This window comes from Cervus canadensis, chromosome 23 (assembly GCF_019320065.1).
Source record: "Cervus canadensis isolate Bull #8, Minnesota chromosome 23, ASM1932006v1, whole genome shotgun sequence".
Classification (NCBI taxonomy): domain Eukaryota; kingdom Metazoa; phylum Chordata; class Mammalia; order Artiodactyla; family Cervidae; genus Cervus; species Cervus canadensis.
In genome coordinates, this window is record NC_057408.1 from 2,543,059 (window position 1) to 2,569,054 (window position 25,996).

The 25,996-nt window shown below is 43.0% G+C and overlaps 1 protein-coding gene across 7 annotated transcripts in view; it reads left to right on the top strand.

Moving 5' to 3' along the window:
• KATNAL2 (katanin catalytic subunit A1 like 2) overlaps window positions 1-25,996 on the top strand; it is a 96,623-nt gene that overhangs the window by 44,052 nt on the left and 26,575 nt on the right. For 3 of the 7 annotated variants that reach the window (XM_043444048.1, XM_043444050.1, XM_043444051.1), the window contains 9 exons: window positions 7,955-8,121; window positions 9,661-9,703; window positions 11,502-11,619; window positions 12,652-12,750; window positions 14,900-14,998; window positions 15,208-15,285; window positions 19,408-19,506; window positions 22,850-22,913; window positions 23,112-23,230. In XM_043444048.1, coding sequence (XP_043299983.1) covers window positions 7,955-8,121; window positions 9,661-9,703; window positions 11,502-11,619; window positions 12,652-12,750; window positions 14,900-14,998; window positions 15,208-15,285; window positions 19,408-19,506; window positions 22,850-22,913; window positions 23,112-23,230 — 886 coding nt within the window. The remainder of the gene's footprint in view (window positions 1-7,954; window positions 8,122-9,660; window positions 9,704-11,501; window positions 11,620-12,651; window positions 12,751-14,899; window positions 14,999-15,207; window positions 15,286-19,407; window positions 19,507-22,849; window positions 22,914-23,111; window positions 23,231-25,996) is intronic. The other 4 variants (XM_043444049.1, XM_043444052.1, XM_043444053.1 and 1 more) reach the window with 4 other exon arrangements.

A 25,996-nucleotide genomic window follows, 5' to 3' on the forward strand; every position in this document is an offset into this window, starting at 1 on the left:
AAATATTCAGGTTTCAGGGTTAGAGCTGAACACTTTTGAGTTTAAGCAGTGGTTCTCAACCTGGAGAACTGCTAAGAGAATATCTGACGACGTCTGGAGTCCTTCTGAGTGTTGTACTGACATCCGCTGGGAAGAGGCCGGGATGCTGCTGAACGCCCTTCAGATGCGCAGGACAGCCGCAAATGTCAATCACACCCCAATGGAGAAACCTTTCCTTAGAGCACAAAGAACCAGCCAGCTGCTGGTATTTTCCCAGAAGACTGAATGAGCATCTCTTCCTCCGATAAACATCATAGCTGTCCGTGAAATAGGAGATCTACTGTAGCTGAGAGTCTCATAACCCTAGTGTTGAGGTAGGAAGGCAAGCTGAAGAGGGTAGGTGGTGGCTGGGATGGAAGTGAGAGTTGATGCTTGTTTCTCTGATCTGTGCCAGCAGCAGCTGTTTTAAATAAATCTAGCGCCCTCCCAAGGGGAATGACCGTTCTAGAGACCTTCAGAGATTTTTCTTTTAAGCTCTAAGGGAAGTAGTATTAGGGTCCCCCTTTTACATTTGAAGAAACTGAGGCTTAGGGGCGTCTAGGAGCTTGCTGGAAGTCTCCTAGCTCTAAGTGGGGGCACTTTGCAGGCCTGTCTCGCCCCCAAAGTCATTCAGGGTCTGATTCCTCTGCTCTGGTGTGGAGGACTTGTTTTTGTTTGAGGATTACCTCAGGAAAATAAAAATGTATGTGGGGCATATTTTTTGAGTTTTTTTTTTTTTTTTAATGGCTTTTAAAAGTCAGAAAATGAAATCTCTGCAAATGTATTGAAGCATTCTTTTGTTATTGAAAGATTTGAATTTTTATCATGGGAATTTTTTTTTTTTTTTGGCCAAAATTTCAAAGGCATCCTTTTTGGTGATGGATTATAACACAGCATTTTTAAAAAACTTTTAATCTTATATTGGAGTATAGCCGATTAACAAAGTTGTGATAGTTTTAGGTGAACATTGAAAGGGACTCAGCCCTATGTTATACATATCTCCAATCTCCCCAAACTCCTCTCTCCTCCAGGCTGCCACATAACACTGAGTGGAGTTCCATGTGCCATACAGTAGTTCCTTGTTGGTTTCCATTTTAAATATAGCAGTGTGTACATGTCCATCCCAAAGTCCCAAATTATCCCTCCCCGCCCTTTCACCTAGCAACCATAAGTTCGTTCATTAAGTTAACACAGGATTTAAAAATTCATTTTGTTTATTTACTTATTTACTTTTGGCTGCATTGGGTCTTCATTGCTTTGGGAGGGCTTTCTCTAGTTGCGGCAAGCAGGGGATACTCTTTGTTACGGTGCGTGGGCTTTTTATGAAGGTGGCTTCTCTTGTTGCAGAGGAGGCTTCAGTTGTTGCAGTACACGGGCTCAGCAGTTGTGGAGCATGGGTCTTGTTGCTCCATGGAACGTGAAATCTTCCCAGAGCAGGGATCAAACCTGAGTCCCCTGCATTGGCAGGCAGATTCTTATCCCACTGTGCCACCGGGGAAGTCCCAACAATTTTTTTTTTAACAGCATTTTTGAAAAAACTTTGTTACTGAATAATATGATTTCTCCCCTGGATTGACCACATTAGATCTTTAATGACAAAATGTGGCCTTTCACATAATACCTTAACTTCACAATTTTGGAAATGACCTTTTTTCTCATGGTAAACAGGATGAACATGGTAAACATCACTGCAGATGGTGACTGCAGCCATGAAATTAAAAGACTCTTACTCCTTGGAAGGAAAATTATGACCAACCTAGACAGCATATTAAAAAGCAGAGACATTACTTTGCCAACAAAGATCCACTTAGTCAAAGCTTTGGGTTTTCCAGTAGTCATGTATGGATGTGAGAGCTGGACTGTAAAGAAAGCTGAGTGCTGAAGAATTGATGCTTTTGAACTGTGGTGTTGAAGACTCTTGAGAGTCCCTTGGACTGCAAGGAGATCCAACCAGTCCATCCTAAAGGAGATCAGTCCTGGGTGTTCATTGGAAGGACTGATGCTGAAGCTGAAACTCCAATACTTTGGCCACCTGATGGGAAGAACCAACTCATTTGAAAAGACCCTGATGCTGGGAAAGATTGAAGGCGGGAGGAGAAGGGGATGACAGAGGATGAGATGGTTGGATGGCATCACTGACTAGGTGATGGACATGAGTTTGAGTAAACTCCAGGAGCTGGTGATGGACAGGGAGGCCTGGCATGCTGCGGTCCATGGGGTCACAAAGAGTCGGACACGACTAAGCGACTGAACTGAAACATGATGAACTGCATCAACAAACATTTCTCAGTCCACTTACTTTGAAACACACAGTTTTATCAGACACTTCTCTTTTTGGTGTTGGGGGTTTAAATTTTATTGAGAAAATGGCTCATTCTTTCCACATCATCACCAGTCTCTGGCCAGAGAAATGAATCCCTGGCCCCCACGCCTAGTTGGCAGGCAGACCAATCAGGTGATGCTCAACTACTAAATCTCTGTCCCCACGTAGCAAGGGAGTGAACACCAGAGCCGGAGAAGGGCAACTGATGAGCCAGGCAGTCTGCATGTGGGCAGTGGTTTGCTCTGCACTTTTCACCATTCACTGATGGAAAGCACTTCCAAGAGCAGCATAGTGCCAAGTGTCTGCTCTAAAACCAGGGCTGGCGGGTTGGTGTGGTAAGAAGGGCTTGCAGGGTAGAAACACAGACTCAGGAGCCAGCATTATTGTTGTTCAGTCACTAAGTCATGTCTGACTCTTTGTCACCTATGGGCTGCAGCATGCCAGACTTCCCTGTCCTTCACTATCTCTGGAGTTTGCTCAAACTCATGTCCACTGAGTCAGTGATGCTATCCAACCATCTCATCCTCTGTCACTCCCTTCTCCTGATGCTCTCAATCTTTCCCAGCGTCAGGGTCTTTTCCAATGAGTCAGCTCTTTGCATGAGGTGGACAGAGTATTGGAGCTTCAGCTTCAGCATCAGTCCTTCCAATGAATATTCAGGGTATGTTTCCTTTAGTATTGACTGGATTGACTTGTTTGATCTCCTTGCTGCCCAAGGGCCTCTCAAGAACCTTCTCCAGCACCACAATTCGAAAGCATCAGTTCTTCAGTGCTCAGCCTTCTTTATGATCCAGCTCTAACGTGACGACTGAAAAAACCATGGCTCTGACTATAAGACCTTTGTCGGCAAAGCGATATTTGCTTTTTAATACTCTGTCTCTGTTTGTCATAGCTTTTCTTCCAAGGAGCAAGCTTTTTTTTTTTTTTTTTTAATTTCATGGCTTTAGCTACCAACTGTAGTGATTTTGGAGCCCAAGAAAATAAAATATGCCACTGTTTCCACTTTTTCCCCATTTATTTGCCATGAAGTGATGGGAGTGGATGACATGATCTTGGTTTTTTGAATGTTGACTTTTAAGCCAGCTTTTTTACTCTCCTCTTTTACCTTCATCAAGAGGCTTTGCCTTGATGGAGGAGCCAGTCTGCTTTGGTTCAAATGCCCACTCTCCTCTTTGCTAACCAGTGACCTTGGTCAATTTACTTACTTTCTTTGTCCCTCAGTTCCCTTGCTTGTAAAATGGAGTAATGGAGGATAATGAGTGTCAGGCACATGTTTTTATTATGAGGATTAGATATGCTTAGAGTGGTGCCTGACACCAAGTGAGCATATTTGAGTCTTTCTTACTTTTACTGTGGAGTAGCTACGAGCTGGATTTTATTCTTCTAATACACAGCCTGGTTCAGTGAAGGACTTAAAGCAGTTAAAAATGTGGGTTTGGCCCCTTTTTCATTACCTTTTGATAAAAATCTCAGCTCCATTCAAAAAACTCTGAGCTAAATTACCTTAAGACAGTGTTTTCTAAGTGCCTGGAACTCTGCAGCAGTCATTGGGCAGGATGTTAATTGATATGACTTAAAATGAGCTTTATGGTCAAGTAAGCCTGGCAAACATTGGGTTCAGTTCAGTCGCTCAGTCGTGTCCGACTCTTTGCGACCCCATGAACCACAGCACACCAGGCTTCCCTGTCCATCACCAACTCCGGGATTCCACCCAAACCCATGTCCATTGAGTCGGTGATGCCATCCAACCATCTTATCCTCTGTCGTCCTCTTCTCCTCTTGCCCTCAGTCTTTCCCAGCATCAGGGTCTTTTCCAATGAGTTAGCTCTTCGCATCAGGTGCCCGAAGTATTGGAGTTTCAGCTTCAACATCAGACCTACCAATGAACACCCAGGACTGATCTCCTTTAGAATGGACTGGTTGGATCTCCTTGCAGTCCAAGGGACTTTCAAGAATCTTCTCCAACACCATAGTTCAAAAGCATCAATTTTTTGGAGCTCAGCTTTCTTTAGAGTCCAACTCTCACATCCATACATGGCCACTGGAAAAACCATAGCGTTGACTAGACGGACCTTTGTTGACAAAGTAATGTCTCTGCTTTTTAATATGCTGTCTAGGTTGGTCATAACTTTTCTTCCAAGGAGTAAGCATCTTTTAATTTCCTGGCTGCAATCACCATCTGCAGTGATTTGGGAGCCCAAAAAATAAAGTCAGCCACACTGTTTCCATTGTTTCCCCGTTTATTTGCCATGAAGTGATGGGACTGGATGCCATGATCTTAGGTTTCTGAATGTTGAGCTTTAAGCCAACTTTTTCACTCTCCTCTTTCACTTTCATCAAGAGGCTCTTTAGTTCTTCACTTTCTGCCATAAGGGTGGTGTCATCTGCATATTTGAGGTTATTGATACTTCTCCCGGCAATCTTGATTCCAGCTTGTGCTTCCTCCAGCCCAACATTTCTCATGATGTACTTTGCATTTAAGTTAAATAAGCAGGGTGACAAGATACAGCCTTGACGTACTCCTTTTCCTATTTGGAACCAGTCTGTCGTTCCATGACCAGTTTTAACTGTTGCTTCCTGACCTGCATACAGATTTCTCAAGAGGCAGGTCATGTGGTCTGGTATTCCCATCTCTTTCATTTTCCACAGTGTATTGTGATCCACAGTCAGAGGCTTTGGCTTAAACTGGGTTAAACAGGCTCCTTTATTTCCTGACTTCTCAGGTCTTCTAATTTACATACAATGGGAATATCTGTGCTAATGTCACAGTATTTAGGGCTTTGCAAACCAATTTGGCCAAGGAACTCATTTTTCCTCAGGCCATCTTTAGAGACTAGTTTTTCATGGAACACTCTGAGAAATGCTGCCTTCACAGATTCACCGACCCTTATAAACCTGAACTCACCTTATAAGACCCCAACATCATGAGCATTGTATTAATAGATGCTTGATAAGTGTTATTTGAACAGCCATTGAGGAACTTACTAGCAGGTAGATGGGTGAAATAATTGGAAAGAAAGACACAGCCAGTAACACAGGTAATTAGTAGGTTTTTTTTTGTTTTTTTTTTTTTTTGTATTCTCGAAACTGTATCAGAAAGGAGAACTGTAAAAACAAAAAGACAAAAGTCACGTAGCTATCCTTTCTCCTGCAGGTGCTATTATGGCCTCAAGAATTGACTGTTTACAAAGCATGCATTTCCCCTTTCTGCCAGGAGATGGCCTCTGGCATCTGTAATTGATAAAAGTTATGCTAAAGTTGATCATTTCCAGAGACCGGCTGGGAAAGGGAGAAATGAATGAATTATCAAGTTGAAAAATGTTTAAGGACATATTAGTGTCACAAAAGTAGACCCGCCTTTAATGAAAAACTGAGAGGATTGATTTTTGTATATTAAAATAAATAGTTAGAGAAAGCTTTGTAGGGAAGGTGATATGAGCTGGTTCTGAAAGATGTATAGAATGTGGATAGACAGCTGTGATGGACAAGGACGTTTTAGACAGGGCCACAGAGCCAGAAGGGGCAGGGCATAAGTGAACCAGCGGGTAAGCAAAGAGCAGAGTTCAAATGCGTGAGGGAGAGTCAGGGAGAGCAGGCCGTGAGGGGTCATGGCTGCGGTTCCTCTAGCTCTGCATGTGCATCTCCGCTGGCCTGCCTCCACCAGCCTCTCATCTTTCTTACTGAGTCTTTCTCCTTACTGCTCACACCTCTTTTTAAAGTCCTGTCCTGTCACTCTGTTGGTTAAGAACTTCCAGTAGCTTCTCCTACCAACTCTGTTAAATTCAGACCTTGTTCAAGCCCAAATAGTGGAATAGGAACACATAGACATAGCTCTGGGGACTTTCCTGGTGGTCCAGTGGTTAAGACCTTGCACTCTCAGTGCAGGGGGTACAGGTTCGATCCCTGGTGGGGGAACTGTGATCCCACATGCCCCATGGAATGGCAAAAAAAAATAAATCCTATTTCTCTGATCAATTAGTTTAGGAAATATGAGGCCTGCCATCATCTATTGTTATCATTTTTAAGCCAAACTATGATCCTGGAAAGTGTTCAGAATGTGATGTCAGGAAAGCAATCTTTATATATAGGCAATCTCTAATGTATGTTCCCATCTTTTCTTTTTTTTAAACGAGTGCATATTTGTAAGTATATTTTATTTTGTCATTTTAAAATGTTTGGAAAGAGAGAAAATGTTAACATTGTCTCTGAGTAGTGCAATTTTCTTTTGGCTTTTCTGTATTTTCTAACTTTTTCTTAAATGAGCGTGTATTATAGCATACTAAACAAAAAATTATTAATAAAAATGGATTTAGTTTTTTTCTATGTGAAATGGAGATTAAGACATAGGATAGAAGCCTGATGAGCCATTAATAAGACTAGAAGCTGACCGACCTGATCAATTGCAAATTCTTTAAAATAAGCAAGGTACTGGAAATAGTCATGGCAACCTCTTTTAAGAAAGTTTAGTCCTCTGACTGATCTGAATCTGGAACACAGAAGGAAGCATAATAAAAAAGAAAGTTTTCTCCTCTATATGTTCCCAGGTCTGAAATCAAAGAGAAATAACTCTAACTGGGGTCCTTAATCTGAGGTCCTTGGATGAGTTCCTGAAATTACATGCTAATTTGTACGTATTTGCACGTTTTTCAGGAGAGCGTTTTTGGTTTTAAAAGAGGCTGAGGACTCAGATTAAAACCAGAGTTTTTCCACTTTTGGAGGATTGTGAGACAAGAAGCTTGCTTTTATTGCTAAGACCACTTAACTCAGACAGCCTTATGACTGACCAGGTTAAAATGAGTGAGGGACCCATGGTGACGACACTACATGCATAAAGAGGAACCTGGTGGTGTAATCTGTGATCGATGAAGAAATTATCAGAAACAATACATCCAAGTAGATGACATTTTCTTATACTAAATTTCCTTAGTGATGTCGATCAACAGATTTTTGGAATCCCCTTCAGAGCACATGACATATTCTTTTGAGTCACTTCAATGATGGTAAACCTTGCCTGTTGTGGTTAAACTGGGGTTTTATCAATTGTCATAAAATGTTACCTAAAATGAATACTAGTAAATAAAGAAGTAAGCAAGGTGGGCAAATAACTGTCTTTGGCTAAACATGAATAAAAGTAAATTACAAGACATTTTCTTAGTTGATTTACTTATTTGACTTTTAAGTACTTCCAAAATGTCTTCTTACTTTTTATTTATATATTTACTTGGCCATGCTACGTCTTAGTTTTGACACCTGGAATTTTCCATCTGCATTGAGGCATATGGGATCTTTAGTTGTGGCATGTGAACTCTTAGCTGCAGCATGTGGGATCTAGTTCCCCGACCAGGGATCAAATCCAGGCCCCCTGCATTGGGAGTGGAGAGTCTTAGCTGCTGGACCACTAGGGAAGTCCCCAAAATGTTTTGAAAGACAGTATTTGGATATACTTAACCTATGTGGTGGAGCTCCTTACTATATAGGCAAACCTTGTATATTCTAGTTTTTGTTTAATGTACTCTTTAATATACGCTTACTGTTTGTATTGAGTTTCTTTGGACTTTGCCTTTATTCTTTTTACCTAGAGTTAATTTTTTCTTTCTTTTGTGAAATGGCCAGATATATTGATGCAGCCAATGCTTTGGAGCAAGAAACTAAAATGGGGTTACGACGCTTTCAAGTTTGTGACAACGTTGATCTTGAAACTATTTTGATGGAATATGAGAGCTATTATTTTGTAAAATTTCAGAAATACCCCAAAATTGTCAAAAAGGCATCAGACACAGGTACATGGCTATTTTCTAGAAGTAAGGCGCTATCTCATCTTCAAGTTCTGTGTGTCTTCCTCATTTTATTCCGAGATAGAGGATGTCCCCCACCCTACACTGAAAGAATACACCAGAAGGATTCTGTAGCCTCTTTTAGATCCAGTGCAGACAATTTAAACATGATCGTCTGGACACTGATGTCCCTTTTTGTCATGTCAGCATTTGCTTGAGGACTATATGATTTAGGGCAATGAAAACAAAACTCCAGTGTGTCACAGGTACTTTTTAGAAGATCAACATTACTTTCATTTCTTTAGAGATGGAAAGAGCTGTTGGAAGACAATAAATGACAGAAGACTTTTTTTTCTTGTTGGGAAGACCTATTATCTATCTTGAAAATAACATGAAAATGAGTATTGGTGAGGCTAATAGCTCATGTATAGATAATGAAATGCTTTTGAAAGCCATCAATCCAGATAATGATCAATATAATGCAAAGACCCAGTATAGGTTAGCAGTCAAGGAGGCTGGCTGGAGGAAAGATCTAAAGTTAGGGCCCTGTGTTTTGTAGTGACATTGACTTAGAAGTCTGTAAGTGGGGGAAGTAATTATAAACCAAGGGAGATCATTGTCCTGTTTACAAGGAACTTGTTAAGCCACAGACTTTAACATTTCATGTAGGGACCAGGAAACCAAAAGGAACGTCAATTAAAAATAGCCAGGGCTGAATCACAGAGCTGGAAGGGGTCCGAGAGAGAGATTTAATCTGCGCTCTGTTCCAGTTCCATGTTCATAGTTCTACATCCTTGACTGGTTATTGGATCTGAGTTTTGGCAGAAAAAAGCAGAGACTCCTAACCACTGGGCCACCAGGATTGTTACTGACATGACTTGATTTTAATGCTAGTTCTAGCTTGGAACCACACTCTCCTGGGATATTGAACACAATGTCTTTAGTTTAAGGTAAATGGGCAGGATTTGACTGATAAGTGTTCCATTCTGGTGTCCCAGAAAGTGAAAGTGAACATGTTAGTTGCTCAGTTGTGTCCAATTCTTTGCGACCCCATGGACTGTATAGCCCGTCAGGCTCCTCTGTCCATGGAATTCTCCAGGCAAGAATACTGGAGTGGTGGCCATTCCCTTCTCCAGGGGATCTTCCTAACCCAAGGATCGAACCCCGGTCTCCTGCACTGCAGGCAGATTCTTTACTGTCCAAGCCATGTCCCAGGGACCACAGCGAAACAGTGTCAAGTTCATGAAAACTTAATGAAATGGTAACTATAAAGCAGCCCACACTGGAGCTGCCACCAAGTCTGTGGTCTCCCAATACATTTGATATCTTCTGAGGCCTTTGGGGGTCTTTGTGTGGAAATGCTTGGGAAGCATGGGCTTCTTTCTTTTTGCTGGTAATTCCATTCCTCTCTAGATGAGAATAGCTTACAGTTTCTGCAAGTAGCACAAATTTTAAGAACAATGTAAAAGGACAGACATACCTGAAAAATCACTTTCTCTTAAAAACTTAAATTTCCTTCTCCTCTTGATATTTGTTTTGCCACAGCAGAAAACAATTTACCTCAAAGAAGTGGAGGGAAGACCAGAAGGTAAAGTAAATGGTAATTCGTCTTGACCAACTCAATCCTTAAGAGTTTGTGGGATCCGTTTCCGGAAGATTCTCCAGTGCGGCTCCATGTCTGCAGACCAGCAATATCAAATCATGGTCCTGTGACGCTGGGGGTCCAGCCATGGGCTCCCCTCATGTTACAGACGGCCAGGATGTGGACCAATGTCTGTTGGCTGTCTGCTTTTACCACCAAGATTTGCATCCACCGATGCTTTGTCTTTCTAGGCTAGGTGGTATGAAAAGTATAGACCTTAAGAGACCAAAAGATCCAGGTTCAGTTCCTGGCTCTGCCACTTACAAGCTTGATGCAACAGTCTGACACATAGTGAGTTCCCAGAACATAGTAAGCACCTCCCCAGAAATATTTTTCCTTTTCAAATCATAAAGGTCATTTCTCTGTGTACCCCAGATCACATGTCCTGACAGTCTGGAGGGAATCAGGTCTTTCTCTTCCTCTCTTTTTCTCACACTCACCTTACATTTCTTTCTCCAGCTTCTCAAATCCCAGTCTCATTTGGGAGTCGTGGTATCTGACTGGAGCCCCTCTGTCTCCTGACTCTTCTGGGTTGACACAGAAGAGGATCAGCCTCACTTGCCTCAGTGTCCCCCACGTTCCTCTCATCCTACTCCGGGCCACACGCCTGTCAGCAGAGCCTGTTCACAAAGTGCCCAGGACCGCATAGCTACGGGGCATCAAGGCCTGTGGCTCTTTGCTATTACAGGAAAGCCCAGACCTCAGGGGAAAGTGGCAGTGGGCTTCCAGTAGAGACCACAAATCACTCAGGCTGTGAGCAAATTAAAAAAAAAAATCTTAGGACACAATTAAAAGAAGAAAACTTAGATTGTGATCGTAGGTAACTCATTGGACCCTTGAGAGCTTTTGTGAGCCCCACTGGGCTCCCTGCTCTGTGATCTAAGTCCCTTGTCCACAGCCTGAGAAGGAAGGGACTAAGACTCCTGCCTCATCTTTTATAAGTGAAGACCTTTGGCGTCGTTTAAAGAAGAGCGGCAGACCCGAGCCTACTTCACTATGACAGTCACGGGGACCCTCAGCCCAAGGCTACCTTTGCTTTCATGCAGTTCTTTCCGAACAGTCTCTTTGTTTTCACCCAAGTGTTCTTCTTTCCTTTGTAGTTTCCATAAATCTAGTCAGACTCCGGTAATAAATGATAACTACTTGTGAACAGAAACAGTGCGGAGCATTTTAAGAGGCAGCTTTGGAATGCGTAAGGAAACCTGATTGCTTTTCAGCCACAGGGTCATCCCTGGAACTTCCTCAGCACTCCGTATCTGGCAGAATGCTCTGGGAGTGAATGTCTGGGAGCGCCTTGCTCCTTTAGGCCTGGAGCGGGGTGGCACGGGGCAGCCGTGGGTTTCTTCAGCTCCTCTCTGGGTAGCTGTTTATACACGGCAACCATCGAGGTTGGGTGGCAAATTGTTGGCGTCAAGGAAGATAGCTAGAAAAGTGATGCATGGCATTTGTGAATAGTCTTATACTCTAAGTAGTTATCGAAATGAGAGGTTGTGTCATGAGAGGAGGCGGTGGACCCTCTATCCCTGCCTTAGACCTGGGGGGTAGACTGATGATGGACAGGGCCAGGCTGGACTGGGTGGGAGGATGGTCCAGATGGATTTGTGCCTGCAGATCTTTCCAGAACTCTCTTTCAATGCACTGTGTGAAAAAAAAATAATAATAAAATAAATGCACTGTGTGAGGTGTTTGAGATCTTAGGTTCAGTTAACAGGATTTCCTCCAAGGTCTTTGTTCCCTGCCCTAGGGTGATGACCGACAGTTGTCAGAATCTTCCCAAGATCAACCAGCAGAGGCCGCGGTCCAGAACCACGATGGGAAAGCCCGGGGATGCCAGGCCCCTCCACACGGAGCTTCCTAAACAGGTCAGGATGGCTTTGCTTGGCGCTTGTACCATTGCAGGTGGCTGAGATACAGCCCCAAGGAAATAGTCACGTTTATTTGTTCATGGAGGACAGTTTGATTTTGTTCAGTTACAGAGTTTCTTCCAGCACTTGGAAGGAGGACTCCTTCCTCCCCACGAACTTTCGGCTGGTCTGAGTGCTGGGCGACAGACAGGCCTTGAGGGGTGACTCCTAGGCCCAGTCGGAGCAGGAGGGCCTGGTTCCCACGAGGCTCAGTCTTCCCCTTGAGGAAGCTGGAGGGGCCAGCTCTTCCTGTCCCACGGGATGTCCCTGGGATCCTAGGTGTAGGTTGGGGTAGTCTTGGTGTGGCTGGGCACACATGGTGGGTCGCTAACCCAGACCTCCACACTGGGCTTTCTGGGGGGAGAGATGGGCAAGCAAGAGGAGAGAGAGCCCGGCAGGTGAGTGAAACCCGTGCTGAGAACCTTCGGTTCAGGACCAAAACATACCAACCAGGTTTAAAGGAAAGAGAACCAATGGAAATGGAGAAGAGGAATGGGAAGAATGCATACCAAAGCTGTCCAGGGGGATAGAAAGTCATTATCTCACAACTCAGTTGGTCAGAGGGAATCTCTCATCTTCAAGGGGATTGTGTAATCTTGGCCATTGTGGACGGGCTCAGGTGGAAGCTAGGTAAAGCGGGAGGGGGCAGGATGCATCCCACAGGAGGCTGCATTTCCAAACTCAGCCACCCCTGGCCACAAACACCTCTGATTCCCGGAAAAAAGACAGGTCTGTGAGTGGAGATGGGTGGAGGCCCAGCCATTTCTTCCACTGTTTGTGGGGTTCAGAGCCCGTGGCTTCCTGGGACAGCTCCTTCCACCCAGTACAAGCAGAATTTATTCATCTTATTGGATCTGCACAAAAGGGGCGGAATCACACATGGAGGTCCCCATTTGCAGAAGGATTTGGGACGACAGGACAGGCAGCTGCAGCCAGCATCTCAAAGTTGCTTTCTGTCGCTGACTTCTCACTGTCTTCCTCTTTCTCCAGGAGGTTGTCAATCACACTCACAAGGAGAGTGCTGACTTCGGCTTAAGTATCTCTGGAATCAACAAAGGCAGTGGAGAAGTAAACGTCCGTCCACAAAAAGTAAGTGGGACTCATGAACCGAACACTGAATGGGGAATTTCCCTTTTCTTTTTGAAAATGAAAAATTTTGAGTGTCACATTTGTCAAACCGGTAGGGTAATATGTGATGATCAAAGGTTGGCTATGGGGTGAACCAGGAAGAGATGGGCTGAGGATGAAACCCTGAGGTCCTGGGCTGGGTCTCACTTCTGGATGGATGGATTTGAATGAGTGGCTCCATCTCCAAGGGGTTCAGTTTCCCATTTGTAAATTGCAGTTTGGAAGAGGTGGCTTGGTTCCTTTCAGCTTAAAAATCCTGTGATTACAGTGATAGACCGTCCTGCATTATTTAAGGAGTTGTGGTCGCACATTCATTCCTTTCTGCCCTGTCAGTGGGAGCTGACTAGCAGTGTCCCTTTCTCCTTGGAGATACGGCTCCAGATTTGAATGTAATTTCATGTGAACCTCAGTTGATATAAGGCTGATGTTGTCCTCAATACCTATTTCTACTGCTTTCCTAATGAACTTCACGTCCTGATTCGTACGTAATAGTCTCTGAAACAGAAAAGACCCAGTTTGGGTAGCTGTAGGCTAAAGGTAGGTAAAAATGCGTCACTTGGAAATAAAAAGCAGCATCAACACCAGTGTGTTTCTCTTGACTGTAACTTTGAGGACTGAATTCCGTTCAGTTACCTTTCTTTCTTTGATCGTATGGGACTGCTGACCCACCTCTAGCCAGCTCTTCTCAGGCAAATTAAACTCTGGGTGTGTGTGTGTCTGGAGGGAAATGGGGAGCATCTCCCTGGAAATCAAGGGGAACTGGCTCCTTTTAGGGCCTCAATTATATGGGTGATGGCTGGAGATGACACATTCCAATCAGTGCCGCCCACAAAAAAGTACTTCCTTGCTCACCATTACTACCTTCATCACATTTTCCGATCACTTTTGTGCCCAGCAGTGTTGCAGCATTAGTTGCTCTTATGAACATCTCACGTTGATATGCATGGATATTTCTGATCAGGTCAAGGAAGGGGCTATTTAATCCAACACTTAACCTTTGAAAGAATCTGGCTATAAATTCTGTTTGCAGCAGAAGTGCCCTCAGGTTAAACCGTGGAGTTTCTCCCTAGCATTTCATGAGCTGCATAAGGGCTTATAGTCAGGGGCCCATCTCCAAAAATGGGTGTTTCATTGCCATCTCAGAGGTGCCCAATCTCAGAGCCTCCAAAGCTCACGATACCCAAGTCCCCCTGCAAATTTACTAGGTGTGTTGTTCTCAAGGCACCAGCTTCGAAGTCAGCCTGCTTAGGTTCAAATCCCACGTCTCGCCTTCCTGACTGCTTCTTGGGCAAGTTTTTAGATCTCTCCAAGCCTCATTTCTCTCATCCGTGAAATGGAAATAATCATAGTGTCCACCTCCAATGTCATAATGAATGGAGAACACATGATAAACACTCAATAAGTGTTGGCTACTGTTATTGTTATTTAATTTTGACATGTATCCTTGCTTTTTCCTTCTTCCTCTGGGGGGACAGTGGCGTCAGAAGGAATCTGGGTATGGCAGATAGATATCTGGGTTTGAATCCTGGTCTTAAGTCCCTTGTTAGCTGTGGGACCCTGGGTAGATCATTTTGCTTCTCTAGGCTTACCTCCACATCTGTGAAACTAGGATGCCACTCCCGACTAGCAGAAGTGTTACAAGAATTGGCAGTAATCCACAGTGGGTGCCTCACACACCTGATTTGTGCCAGGCACTCTCCTGAGTGAAGGTACAGTATAGTCAGTAAATAGGAACTATCATTATTCTTGTGCCAATGAGTTCTTCCCATGTGTGGAATATTTTAAAAGGAAGATGATACAGGGGAAGTGGACACGTAGGAAACTGACGGTGTGTCAAGAATTGAAAAATGCTCAGGAATTTTATTCAAGCCAACTTCATTGTGAAAAATTTATTTATAACATGTTTTGTTTTTTTTTTCCTGGAGTGCCCCAACCTGAGGAAATCATCTTGATCATTATTAGCATAGCTTCCTCTTAAAGCTTCACTTTCAGTTTGCACTGCAGACCATGGTACATAAATGTGTCTTGATTTAATGAAGCTGAGCTATTAAGGATAGTCTCCCCTCCTGTTTTAATGGCCACTGCAATAACTATTATTACTCCCTTTCAGGGCCCAATCATTGACTTCCGAGGGCTGCTCACAGATGCCATCAAAGGAGCAACCAGTGAACTTGGCTTGAACAGCTTCGACTGTAACCCAGACCCCTCTGTAAGTGGCTAGGATGGGACATTCATCTTGCAAACTGCCAAAATCCAGATGAAATTCTGGAATATAATTTTGAGTCCAGAGGAGCCCTGAGATCCAGTTAAAGGTCACAGTGATCTGCCACCATTTGTGTCATGGAGCTCTGTGCCCTGTTTTCCTTCCTAAGTGATGAAGCAATATTGTAACGTGAGGCTTTCTACTATCATCATCAGGAACGACTGTTGAAACCTCTGAGTGCATTTATTGGCATGAACAGTGAGATGCGAGAATTGGCAGCCGTGGTGAGCCGGGTAAGATCTGATATTCAATTCACAAATTTACGGAGGCAGACTGGGGCTCCAGGAGCATTGTGGGCTGCTTCTTTTATTAATAACAATAAATATGATCATTTATTTATAAAGTGCCCCCACTTGCGAAGGCACTCATATTGTTTAGAGGCACAATAATGCATGATGAATAAATTATAGAATCATAAAATTACAATACAAAAAGCCCACCATCTCACTATAGAGGCCAAGAAAACCCAAAGAGAAAAGGACTTAGGAAGGAAGGGACAGGTGAAAGGTTTTAGAGCTAAGCCAAGAGTTAAGGAAAGACAGCCTCTTAGAGAAGGAGAGGGCACGTTTGTGTTTTGTTTAAACAGTCTAAGCCTAGAAATAGAGATGTTGGGAGTCTGGTTTCATAATTGGAAATTTTCATGAAGAAACAGATTAGTAGGGAAGATCTTACCATCCACACGACTGAATTTTTTCAAGCTCGGTCCCCCAGGACCTAAAGGCAGTGAAATCTAGTGGTTGATGACACGAGCTCAGGAATAGATTGACCTGGATTTGATTTCTAGATCCTCCTCTTTCTCACTCTGTGACTTGGGGCAAGTTCCTTGGTAACAGAATAGATTCCTGAGTTACAGGAGATTTTTCTAATCTCCAGTGATCTCATATTTAATGAAAGACTGAAGCCTAGGCAGGCTCCTTCCTGGATGTTTAAAATGATGCAAAAATTGCACAGCTGCTCTGAGGTCATTAAGGTCCCCCAGGTCTCCATTTAGCCCAGCAGGGTGTCCCCTGCACGCCTCTGATGTGTCAGGCATGTGCTGGCCGCTGGAAACACAAAGGTGAACAGTAGCTGGAAAGGATCTGTATCTTCTTAGGGAAGAAGAGCCACAGGAAATAGCCTGAGAAAGAGTAGAAGAGGGCAGGGGGTGGGGCAGGCGTTCTGGGCGGAGGCACAGACAAGTGAGGTGTAGTCCTTATGCTGCAGTGTCTCTGGGGAACCAGCTGAAACACCATGAGAAAGGGTGGGAGAAGGGACTGGAAAGTGAGGCCAGGGTTCCTGCGTGTAAGGGCGCTGTGGACAGTACCCGAGGCTGAGACGGTGCTCTATCTCTAGGAGATGGAGACTCTCTGAAAGGCGTCCATCAGGAGAATGGGATAATCAAATGTGCTTTTAGACAGCTTGTTCTAATGACAGTGTGGAAGGCCATCAAAGAATGGAGATCGGAAAACCAGCTCAGAAGTTATTATCAGTGAGAGGATGAGGAGTTGAGCCAGGCTACGGTAACTAGGATGTGTAAGAGAGCAGAGAAAATATTGTTATACCCCCAAATCAAGGCTTGTTTTGTCTTTGCAAAAGCATACTGTGACTAGTGATGATAAAGTTGTGGAGTAGAAGTGGCCTGAAATGATTCCACCTGGAATTCTTTTCTACAGTACTGTAAGAGGTAGTCATATGGACTCTGCTTGAAAGCCGACAGGGACAGGGAGCTCACCATCTGCTGAGGCAGTTCTACTGAGTTCCGATAACTTTTGATTGAGATAAGGAGGAACTTCCTATTGGGAAATTATAAACACTACCATGTGGAATTCAGTGTCAGTGCTTGATGAGGACAAGAAATACTGCTGTTACCGATGGATGCCTTGAACTCCAATGAATGACCACTGTGTGCAAAGCTTTTCCTAAGAAAGTGTGGTAATAAGAATGAGTGACTGGTCCTTTCAAGACGGTGTGGTTCTCCCAAGATTTGGGAAGACTGAGACCTTTGTCATCTCACCCAGGAATGGATCCTACACATCACGCAGTATCAAAATCACCTTCGTAAAGAGTTTCTCTAAGAAACGTTGTCACCCCTTGTGGAGGGACCTGGGAGGATGGGGGACCGAGTCGGGGCATAACATCTCACCAGCATTTTAAAAATATGTTTTTACATATTATATATGTATTTATTTATTAGGTTGCACCAGGTCTCAGTTGCAGCACACAGGATCTTCATTGCATCATGAGGGAGCTTTTGTTGCAGTGTGAGGGCTCAGCAGTTGCGACACTTAGTTGGTACTTAGGGCTTAGTTGGTACTTGGGCTTAGTTGCCCTTTGGCACGTGGGATCTCAGTCCCAGACCAGGGATTAAGCCCACGTCCCCTGCATTGAGAGGGTGATTCTTAACCACTAGACCACCAAGGAAGTCCCTGGTTTTATGTTTCTGAATCATGTGCATATATCACTTTAAAAAAATTAAATAAATATAGATTAGTTTCCAGATTGTTCTGTAGTCACTCAGAATGACTATGGAAGGGAGGTGGGTTTTTTTTTTTCTATTTGCTGTAACACTCTAGACATTCAGTCTGCCCAGTACAGATCCACTGAGAAAAGCCCCTGAGTGACTGTTCTGAGCATCTGTGAAATTGAAGTTTGGAGATTGCAAGTTAGTTATCAGTAAAAGCTACCTTAATTGATTACCCTCCGTGGTTGCTATGGGGCTCTACTCTGTGGAGGGAAGACTGTACTTTCACCTGGTTGGTGGCTTCCTTGGATTTTGTAGAAGCAATTGCTCCTGATGGAAGTAGGGAGCAATCACTAGGGAAAAAAGAGAAATTGGTTTCAGAGGAGCATTATCTCTTTTATGTAGCAAATTAGAAAGTGTTGAGATCAAGGAGCAGCAGAGAGGCCAGGCACCAGCTAGGAACTATATTTCGGATTAAAAGCTAATGTAATTTGTAGGCATGTTCTGTAGCTTCTTTGATTGCGGTCGTAAATCAGCATGGTTTGTTATTAACTGAAGACAGGTATAGTCCATTGTTCAGAGATTTTTTCTTTTTGGTAAATTTTACTTTGTGTTTTTGTTGTTGCTTAGTCGCTAAGTCACGTCCTACTCTTTTGCAACTCCATGGACTGTAGCCCGCCAGGCTCTTCTGTCCATGGGATTTTCCAGGCAAGAATACTGGAGTGGGTTGCCATTTCCTTCTCCAGGGGATCTTCCTGAGCTCAGGGATCAAACTTAGGGATTGAACCCACATCTGCATTGGCAGTCGGATTCTTCACTGAGCCACCTGGAAAGCCCTTTATTTTGTGTGTGTGTATATATTTCGAGAAGGAAATGACAACCCACTCCAATGTTCTTGCCTGGAGAATTCCATTGACAGAGGAGCCTGGCAGGCTACAGTCCATGGGGTTGCAAAGAGTTAGATATGACTGAGTGACTAACACTTTCCCTTTCATATATATGTATGTACATATATATACACACACATACATATATATTTTGTATGTATAGCTAATATTTGTATATATACATATTTTGTATACATATATATGTATATGTGCATGCATGCATGCTAAATCGACTCTTTGTGACCCTGAGGACTGTATTCCACCAGACTCCTCTGCTTACGAGATTCTCCAGGCAAGAATACTGGAGTGGGTTGCCATGCCCTCCTCCTGGGGATCTTCCCGACCCAAGGATTGAACCTGCATCTCTTATGTCTCCTTCAGTGGCAGATGGGGACTTTACAGCTAGAGCCACCTGGGAAGCCCATATATGTATATGTATGTATACAAAGCCTTTTTAAAATGTGTATATATACACACCCATGGAGAAGTAAATGGCAGCCCACTCCAGTATTCTTGCCCGGGAGATCCCATGGATAGAGGAACCTGGTGGGCTACAATCCACAGGGCCACAGAGAGTCAGACACAAATGAAGCAACGTAGCACACACGCGTATACATACATTCATATATATTTAATTTGGCTGCGCCAGGGCTTAATTGTGGCATGTGGGCTCTAGTTCCCTGACCAGGGATTGAACCTGGGCCCCTGCTTTGGGAGCCCAGAATCTTAACCACTAGACCCCCAGAGAAGTCCCTAGGAAAAAAATTTTTTTAACCCTAAAAGTACAATATTATATTATGAATATCTTCAGGGAAAATCACTAAATATTTTCATGGCATCCCTTTGGTGAACTAACCTCAAATTGCAATATGTATATACATATACATATGTATCTAATATGAAAAGTTTTTTTTTTATCACAAGCACTCTATGTCCTATTGCAAGTCAAGTATTCTGCTGCTCCTGTGTTTATTACAGCTGTGAAGGAGAACATTAGTTTTAACAGAATGATCAAATGTGCATTGCAGGACATTTATCTCCATAATCCAAATATAAAGTGGAATGACATTATTGGACTTGATGCAGCCAAGCAGTTAGTCAAAGAAGCTGTTGTGTATCCTATAAGGGTAAGGATGGGAGGCCTCTTGGGAGGCCCAATTTCTGTTCATTATTCATGGGGCAAACTCACCTATCAGGAAGAGAAAGGGTGATTTTCTGTTCACAAGTTGACTTTTTTTTCTTTTTTAAAATTTAAATATATTAAAATGTTTTTTTACAATGTTGTGTTGGTTTCTGCCGTACAACAGTGTGAATCGGCCATAATTACACATACATCCCCTCCCTCCCGAGTTTCCCTTCCTTCCCCCCATCCCATCCCTCCAGGTCATCACAGAGCATGAGACTGGGCTCCCTGTGCTCCACGGCAACTTCTCACCAGCTATCCATCTTACACCTGATAGCGTATGCATGTTGATGCTACTTTCTCCATTTGTTCCACTCTCCCTCCTCCACTGTGTCCACAAGTCCATTCTCTACATCTGCATCTCCATTCCTTCCCTACAAATAGATTCTTCAGTACCATTTTCTAGATTCCGTATAAATGCGTTAATACCCTACGTTTTGTGTTTCTCTTTCTGACTTACTTCACTCTGTATAAGAAGCTCTAGGTTCATCTACCTCACTAGAACTGACTCACATTCATTCTCTTTACAACTAAGTAATATTCTGTTGTATGTATATACCACATCTTCTTTATCCATTCATCTGCCGAAGGACATCCGGGCTGCTTCCTTGTCCTGGCTATTGTAAATACTGCTGCTGTGAACATTGGAGTACTGGGTCTTTTTCAATTATGGTTTTTGGATGGTTTATACCCAGTTGTGGCATTGCTGGGTCATATGGTAGATTTATTCCTAGTTTTTTAAGGAATCTCCATACTGTTCTCCATAATGGCTGTATCCATTCTCATTTTACATTCCCACCAATAGTTCCCTTTTCTCCACATCTTGTCCAGCATTTATTGTTTGTAGAGTTTTTGATGATGGCCATTCTGCCTGGTGTGAGGTGATACCTCATTATACTTTTGATTTGCATTTCTCTAATAATTAGTGATGTTGAGCATCTTTTCATGTGTTTACTGGCCATACATTAACTTTTTGCCTATGTCACAATATTTTGTCAACACAGGAGCACCAAGGCTCTGTCCATTCTAGGCCATTTGAAATCATGTTACATATTGGTTGAAGGCAGGTATCTTCTCTAAGAGGTAATTTAAGATCTAAGACTCCGTAGTATATAGGATTAGTCAGTTACTATCAGCCTGCCTCCCTAAATATGCTTATTATAGTAAAAATACCTGCCATAGGAGAGAGCATCTGACTGTGTTTGCATGGATTTCCCCCCACCTAGCCCCCAGTACTCCCATCACTGGGGGCTCTGCTTTTGGCTGGTTGTAAAGACTAGACAGCCCCTTCCAGGGCTGCAGCTGGTAGAGCCATTGAATTGTGCTCTTTGCTTATTCCTGACAAATCTTTGTGCAGAGTGTTTCACTAAACAGGAAGAAAAATAGAAAAATGAGACGCCGTGTTTGGTTTACACCAGTGGCGATGAGGTCAGTGTTGTTGTCCAGTCACTAAGTCACGTATGACTTTGCGACCCCATGGACTGCAGCACGCCAGGCTTCGCTGTCCTTCACTATCTCCCGGAGTTTGCTCAAACTCATGTCCACTGAGTCGATGATGCCATCCAACCATCTCATCTTCTGTCTCCTCATTCTCCTCCTGCCTTCAATCTTTCCCAACATCAGGGTCTTTTCCAATGAGTTGGTGCTTCGCATCAGGTGACCAAAATATTGGGTGTTTCAGCTTCAGCATCAATCCTTCTAATGAATATTCAGGGTTGATTTCCTTTGGGATTGACTGGTTTGATCCTAAACAGGAAGAAAAATAGAAAGCAATACTACATGTTTGGTTTACAGCAGTGGCGGTGAGATCAGCGTACCATACGGCTTTTGCTGTGTAACAGAACACCCAACACTTAGTGCCTTGAACCACAGTCGTTTCCTTGACTGCAGCGGTTCTGTGGGTGGGCATTTGGGGCTGGGCTCGGCAGGGCCAGCTTGCGCTTTTCTGTGTGATGTTGGTTGTGCTCACTCACATGTCTGGGGTATCAGCCAGTCTGGCTAGAGAAGATGGAGAGGCTGGGAAAGCTGGGGTCACCAGGGCCCCTGAGGCCTCTCTCTGCCTCTCATCCTCCAGCAGGAGAGCCCAGTCTTGTTCACGTGGCGTCAGTGAGTTCCCAGACAGAAGCAAGAAAGGGCCCAATCGCTGAGCCTTTCCCATGTCTCTTCATATACCTTATATTTTCAAGTCTCTTCTTCTACTTGCTAATGCCCCACTGGCCAAATTCATGAGGCCAAGTCCAGATTCAAGTGGTGGAGAAATATCCTTTGCCTCTTGATGTAAGGAGCTGCAAATAATTAGTGGCCATTTTTGGTGATCTCCTGAAGTCAGGATTACAAATTTACTTTCTTGAATAACCTATTTATTCTTAGCCCTGAGCCCTTGCAGCCCCTGATTTTTGGATGCTTCTATTCGAATGAGACAAAATCAGTCAGTTGGGACTGTCTTTCCTTTCTTCCTTCCTATGTTCAGACATGTGGGGGAGGAACTACAGTGGTGGTCAGAGTAAGAAGAAAGATATTCCCTGTTTCCTCTGAGTGGCTCCATTGTCCAAGTCCTCTTGTGCAAAAGGATAGAGCATTCATCGAGACTCTCTGGATGTGTTGTCGCCATGGTATTTGAAGTTCCATATGATGTCAAGATTTTGAATTAGTGTCAGCAAGAAGCTAATAGCTAGTTATAATTTTACTGTTCCTTTTCCTTCTCTCTTGTCCTTTACCAACTCCAGATGGTTTGAATTTGAACAGGAGAGATTCACCAAAGTCCATGCGTGTCCTGTTTGGAGTCAGTGTCTCGTTACATATTGTGCATTGCACGTTCTCAACTTCCAAACCAGGCTTCACCATAATGTTGAACTTTACTCACATACACCTTTCTATATTGGTTTTAAAAAGTTGGCATCTTAAAGAGTGTACCTGCTCCACAACATTCAAAAGACCGCTTGAACTCTGGGGGAGATAACATTTAGCATGTGAGAAGTGACTGCTGCAATGGAGGGGATAGTACCTATACATGCCGTTCTTCTCCTTAAAATAACTGCTCTTTTAAAAAGCAAAAAAAATTCGGCCATGTATCCTATCAAGAGTGAAAGTCAAATTGGGATAAATTAAGATACTTATGTGTGTGTGTGTATATGTGTGTATACAGAGAGAGAAAGCCAGTCTTAAAAAAGGAGGGGCTGGCCCAGAGTTGCATGTGTTTCACCCTAGCTCCCCGAGCTTGCCTGAGCTGAGGGTGTGCGGGCTGCCCTGCAGGTGCCAAGCCTCATCACTGCTCCTTGCTTCCATAGTACCCACAGCTGTTTACAGGAATTCTTTCCCCCTGGAAAGGACTGCTGCTCTACGGACCTCCAGGTAAGGGAATCTTCCTGCTATGATCTTGGTGTGAAGCGAGTGTGCAGGGGATGAGTTGCCCCATCTGTCTTCCATTCAGGACTGGGGCTGCACGCGCTGTGTACCCCCCTCCTGTGTGGCTTGTGTGACTGTCCTCTGTCTGTCAGCAGAGGGATGCAGTTTGAGGGTCGCTCATGTTTTACCCCCGTGTGTCTCCAGGTACAGGAAAGACTTTACTGGCCAAAGCTGTGGCTACAGAATGCAAAACCACCTTCTTTAATATTTCTGCGTCTACCATTGTCAGCAAATGGAGAGGGGACTCAGAAAAGCTTGTTCGGGTAGGGTTTCTTGATTTTGTTTCTTTAGAACGAATTCTGGCAGAAGACAGTGGTACAAAATGATGACAGTGGTCTTATTTGTTCTTAAGTGATTTAAATGTTCAAATTTATCCTGGATCTTAATGACCAAAAGCCTGGGAGGTGGATTGACTACTATGTAGCTGCTAGTGGTGCCCCCATCAGCAAACATGATCTCCCTTCTTTTGGGAATTTGACCAACAGCCCCTTTTCGATTCATGTGACATAGGAATAGAACCGTGAAAAAATTGCCTCTGTAGTGGTCTATTTTTTTTTTATTCAAGACACATTTATTATTAAGCATGTTCAGTATATTCAGTTAAGATTTACTGAGTGGCTACTGCGGTATGCTTGTCCTTATACCAGATACTCTAAGGAAGAATCAAGAAACTTAAAACTTACTCTTTCAGATGCTCCAAGCAGCTTTCCTCCACAGTGCCACAGGCTGTAGGGACTTTTTTTTTTATTCCCTTAGGAGATTGTTTTTATCTTTATAATATATCATTGCTAAGAGTACATGGTATATATTTTTTAAAATATTTATTTATTTTTAATTGGTTGATGATTGGTTTACAATATTGGTTTGATTTCTGTCGTACATCTACATGAATTAACCATGAAAGTGAAAGCCCGTGGACTATTGCCCACCAGGCTTCTCTGTCCATGGAATTCTCCAGGCCAGAATACTGTAGTGGGTAGCCTTTCCCTTCTCCATGGGATCTTCCCAACCCAGGGATCAAACCCAGGTCTCCCACATTGCAGGCAGACTCTTTACAGCTGAGCCACATGGGAAGCCCAAAAGTACTAGAGTGGGTAATCTATCCCTTCACCAGTGCATCTTCCTGACCTAGGGATCGAACCGGGGTCTTCTGCATTGCAGGCAGATTCTTTACCAACTGAGCTATCAGGGAAGCCAATAGGTGTACATATGTCCCCTCCCTCTTGAATCTCCATCCCACCTCTCACCCATTCCCACCCCTCTAGGTTATTACAGAGCCCCAGTTTGAGTTCCCTGAGTCCTATAGCAAATTCCCGTTGGCTATCTATTTACATATGTTAGTGTATATGCATCCATGCTACTCTTTCCATTTATATCACCCTCTTCTCCCCCACCCTTGTCCATAAGTCTTTTCTCTATGTCGGTGTCTAAATTGCTGTTCTATGAACAGATTTATCAGTCCCATCCTTCTAGATGACATATATATGCGTTAATACATGATATTTCTTTTTCCCTTTCTGACTTACTTCACTCTGTATAATAGGCACTAGGTTCATCCACCTCATTAGAACTGACTCAAATGTGTTCCTTTTTATGGCTGAGTAATATTCCATTGCATGTATGTACCACAGCTTCTTTATCCATTCATCTGTTGGTAGATGTCTAGGTTGCTTCCAAGTCTTGGCTATTGTAAGTAGTGCTGCAATTAACATTGGGTTACATGTGTCTTTTTCAGTTTTGGTTTCCTCAGGGTAATGCCTAGAAGTGGTATTGCTGGGTCGTATGGTGACTTTATTCCTAGTTTTTAAAGGAATCTCCATACTGTCTTCCATAGTGGCTGTATCAATTTACATTCCCACCAGCAGTGTGGGAGGGTTCCCTTTTCTCCACACCCTCTCCAGCACTTGTTGTTTGTGAAGTTTTTTGATTATGGCCATTCTGTCTGGGATGAAGTGATATCTCATTGTAGTTCTGATTTGCATTTCTCTAATAATGAGTGATGTTGAGCATCTCTTTATATGTTTATTAGCCATCTGTATGTCTTCTTTTGAGAAATATCTGTTTAGGTCTTTTGCCCACTTTTTGACTGAGTTGTTTGTTTTTCTGGTATTGAGTTGTGTAAGTTGCTTGTATATTTTGGAAATGAATTCTCTGTTCTTTCATTTGCTATTATTTTCTTCCATTCTGAGGTTTGTCTTTTGACCTTGTTTATAGTTTCCTTTGCTGTGTAAAAGCTTTTAAGTTTAATTATGTCCCATTTATTTATTTATTTTTGTTTTTATTTTCATTCTAGGAGGTGGGTCATAAATGATCTTGCTATTATTTGTGTCATACAGTGTTCTGCTTATGTTTTCATCTAAGAGTTTTATAGTTTCTGGTCTTACATTTAGATCTTTAATATATTTCAAGTTTATGTTTGTGTATGGTGTTAGGAAGTATTTTAATTTAATTCTTTTGCAGATAGTTGTCCAGTTCTTCAAGCACCATTTATTGAAGAGACTATCTTTTTCCCATTGTATCTTCTTGCCTCCTTTATGACAACAAAAACAGGATGACCCAAAACCAATGGGATGCAGAAAAAGCAGTTCTAAGAGGGAAGTTTATAGTAGTACAATCCTACCTCAAGAAAAACATTGAATATATAATCTAACTCTACATCTAAAGCAGCTGGAAAAAGAAGAACAAAAAAATCCCAAAGTGAGAAGAAGGAAAGAAATCATAAAGATCACAGCAGAAATAAATGAAAAAAAAAAAAGAGAGAGAGAGGGAAAGAAACAGTATTAAAGATTAATAAAACTAAAAGCTGGTTCTTTGAGAAGATAAACAAAATTGACAAACCATTAGCCAGACTCATCAAGAAAAAAGTGGAGAAAAGTCAGATGAGCAAAATTAGAAATGAAAAAGGAGAGGTTACAACAGACAACACAGAAATACAAAGGATCGTAAGAGAATATTATGAGCAACTATATACTAATAAAATGGACAACCTAGAGGAAATGGACAGATTCTTAGAAAAGTTCAAGCTTCCA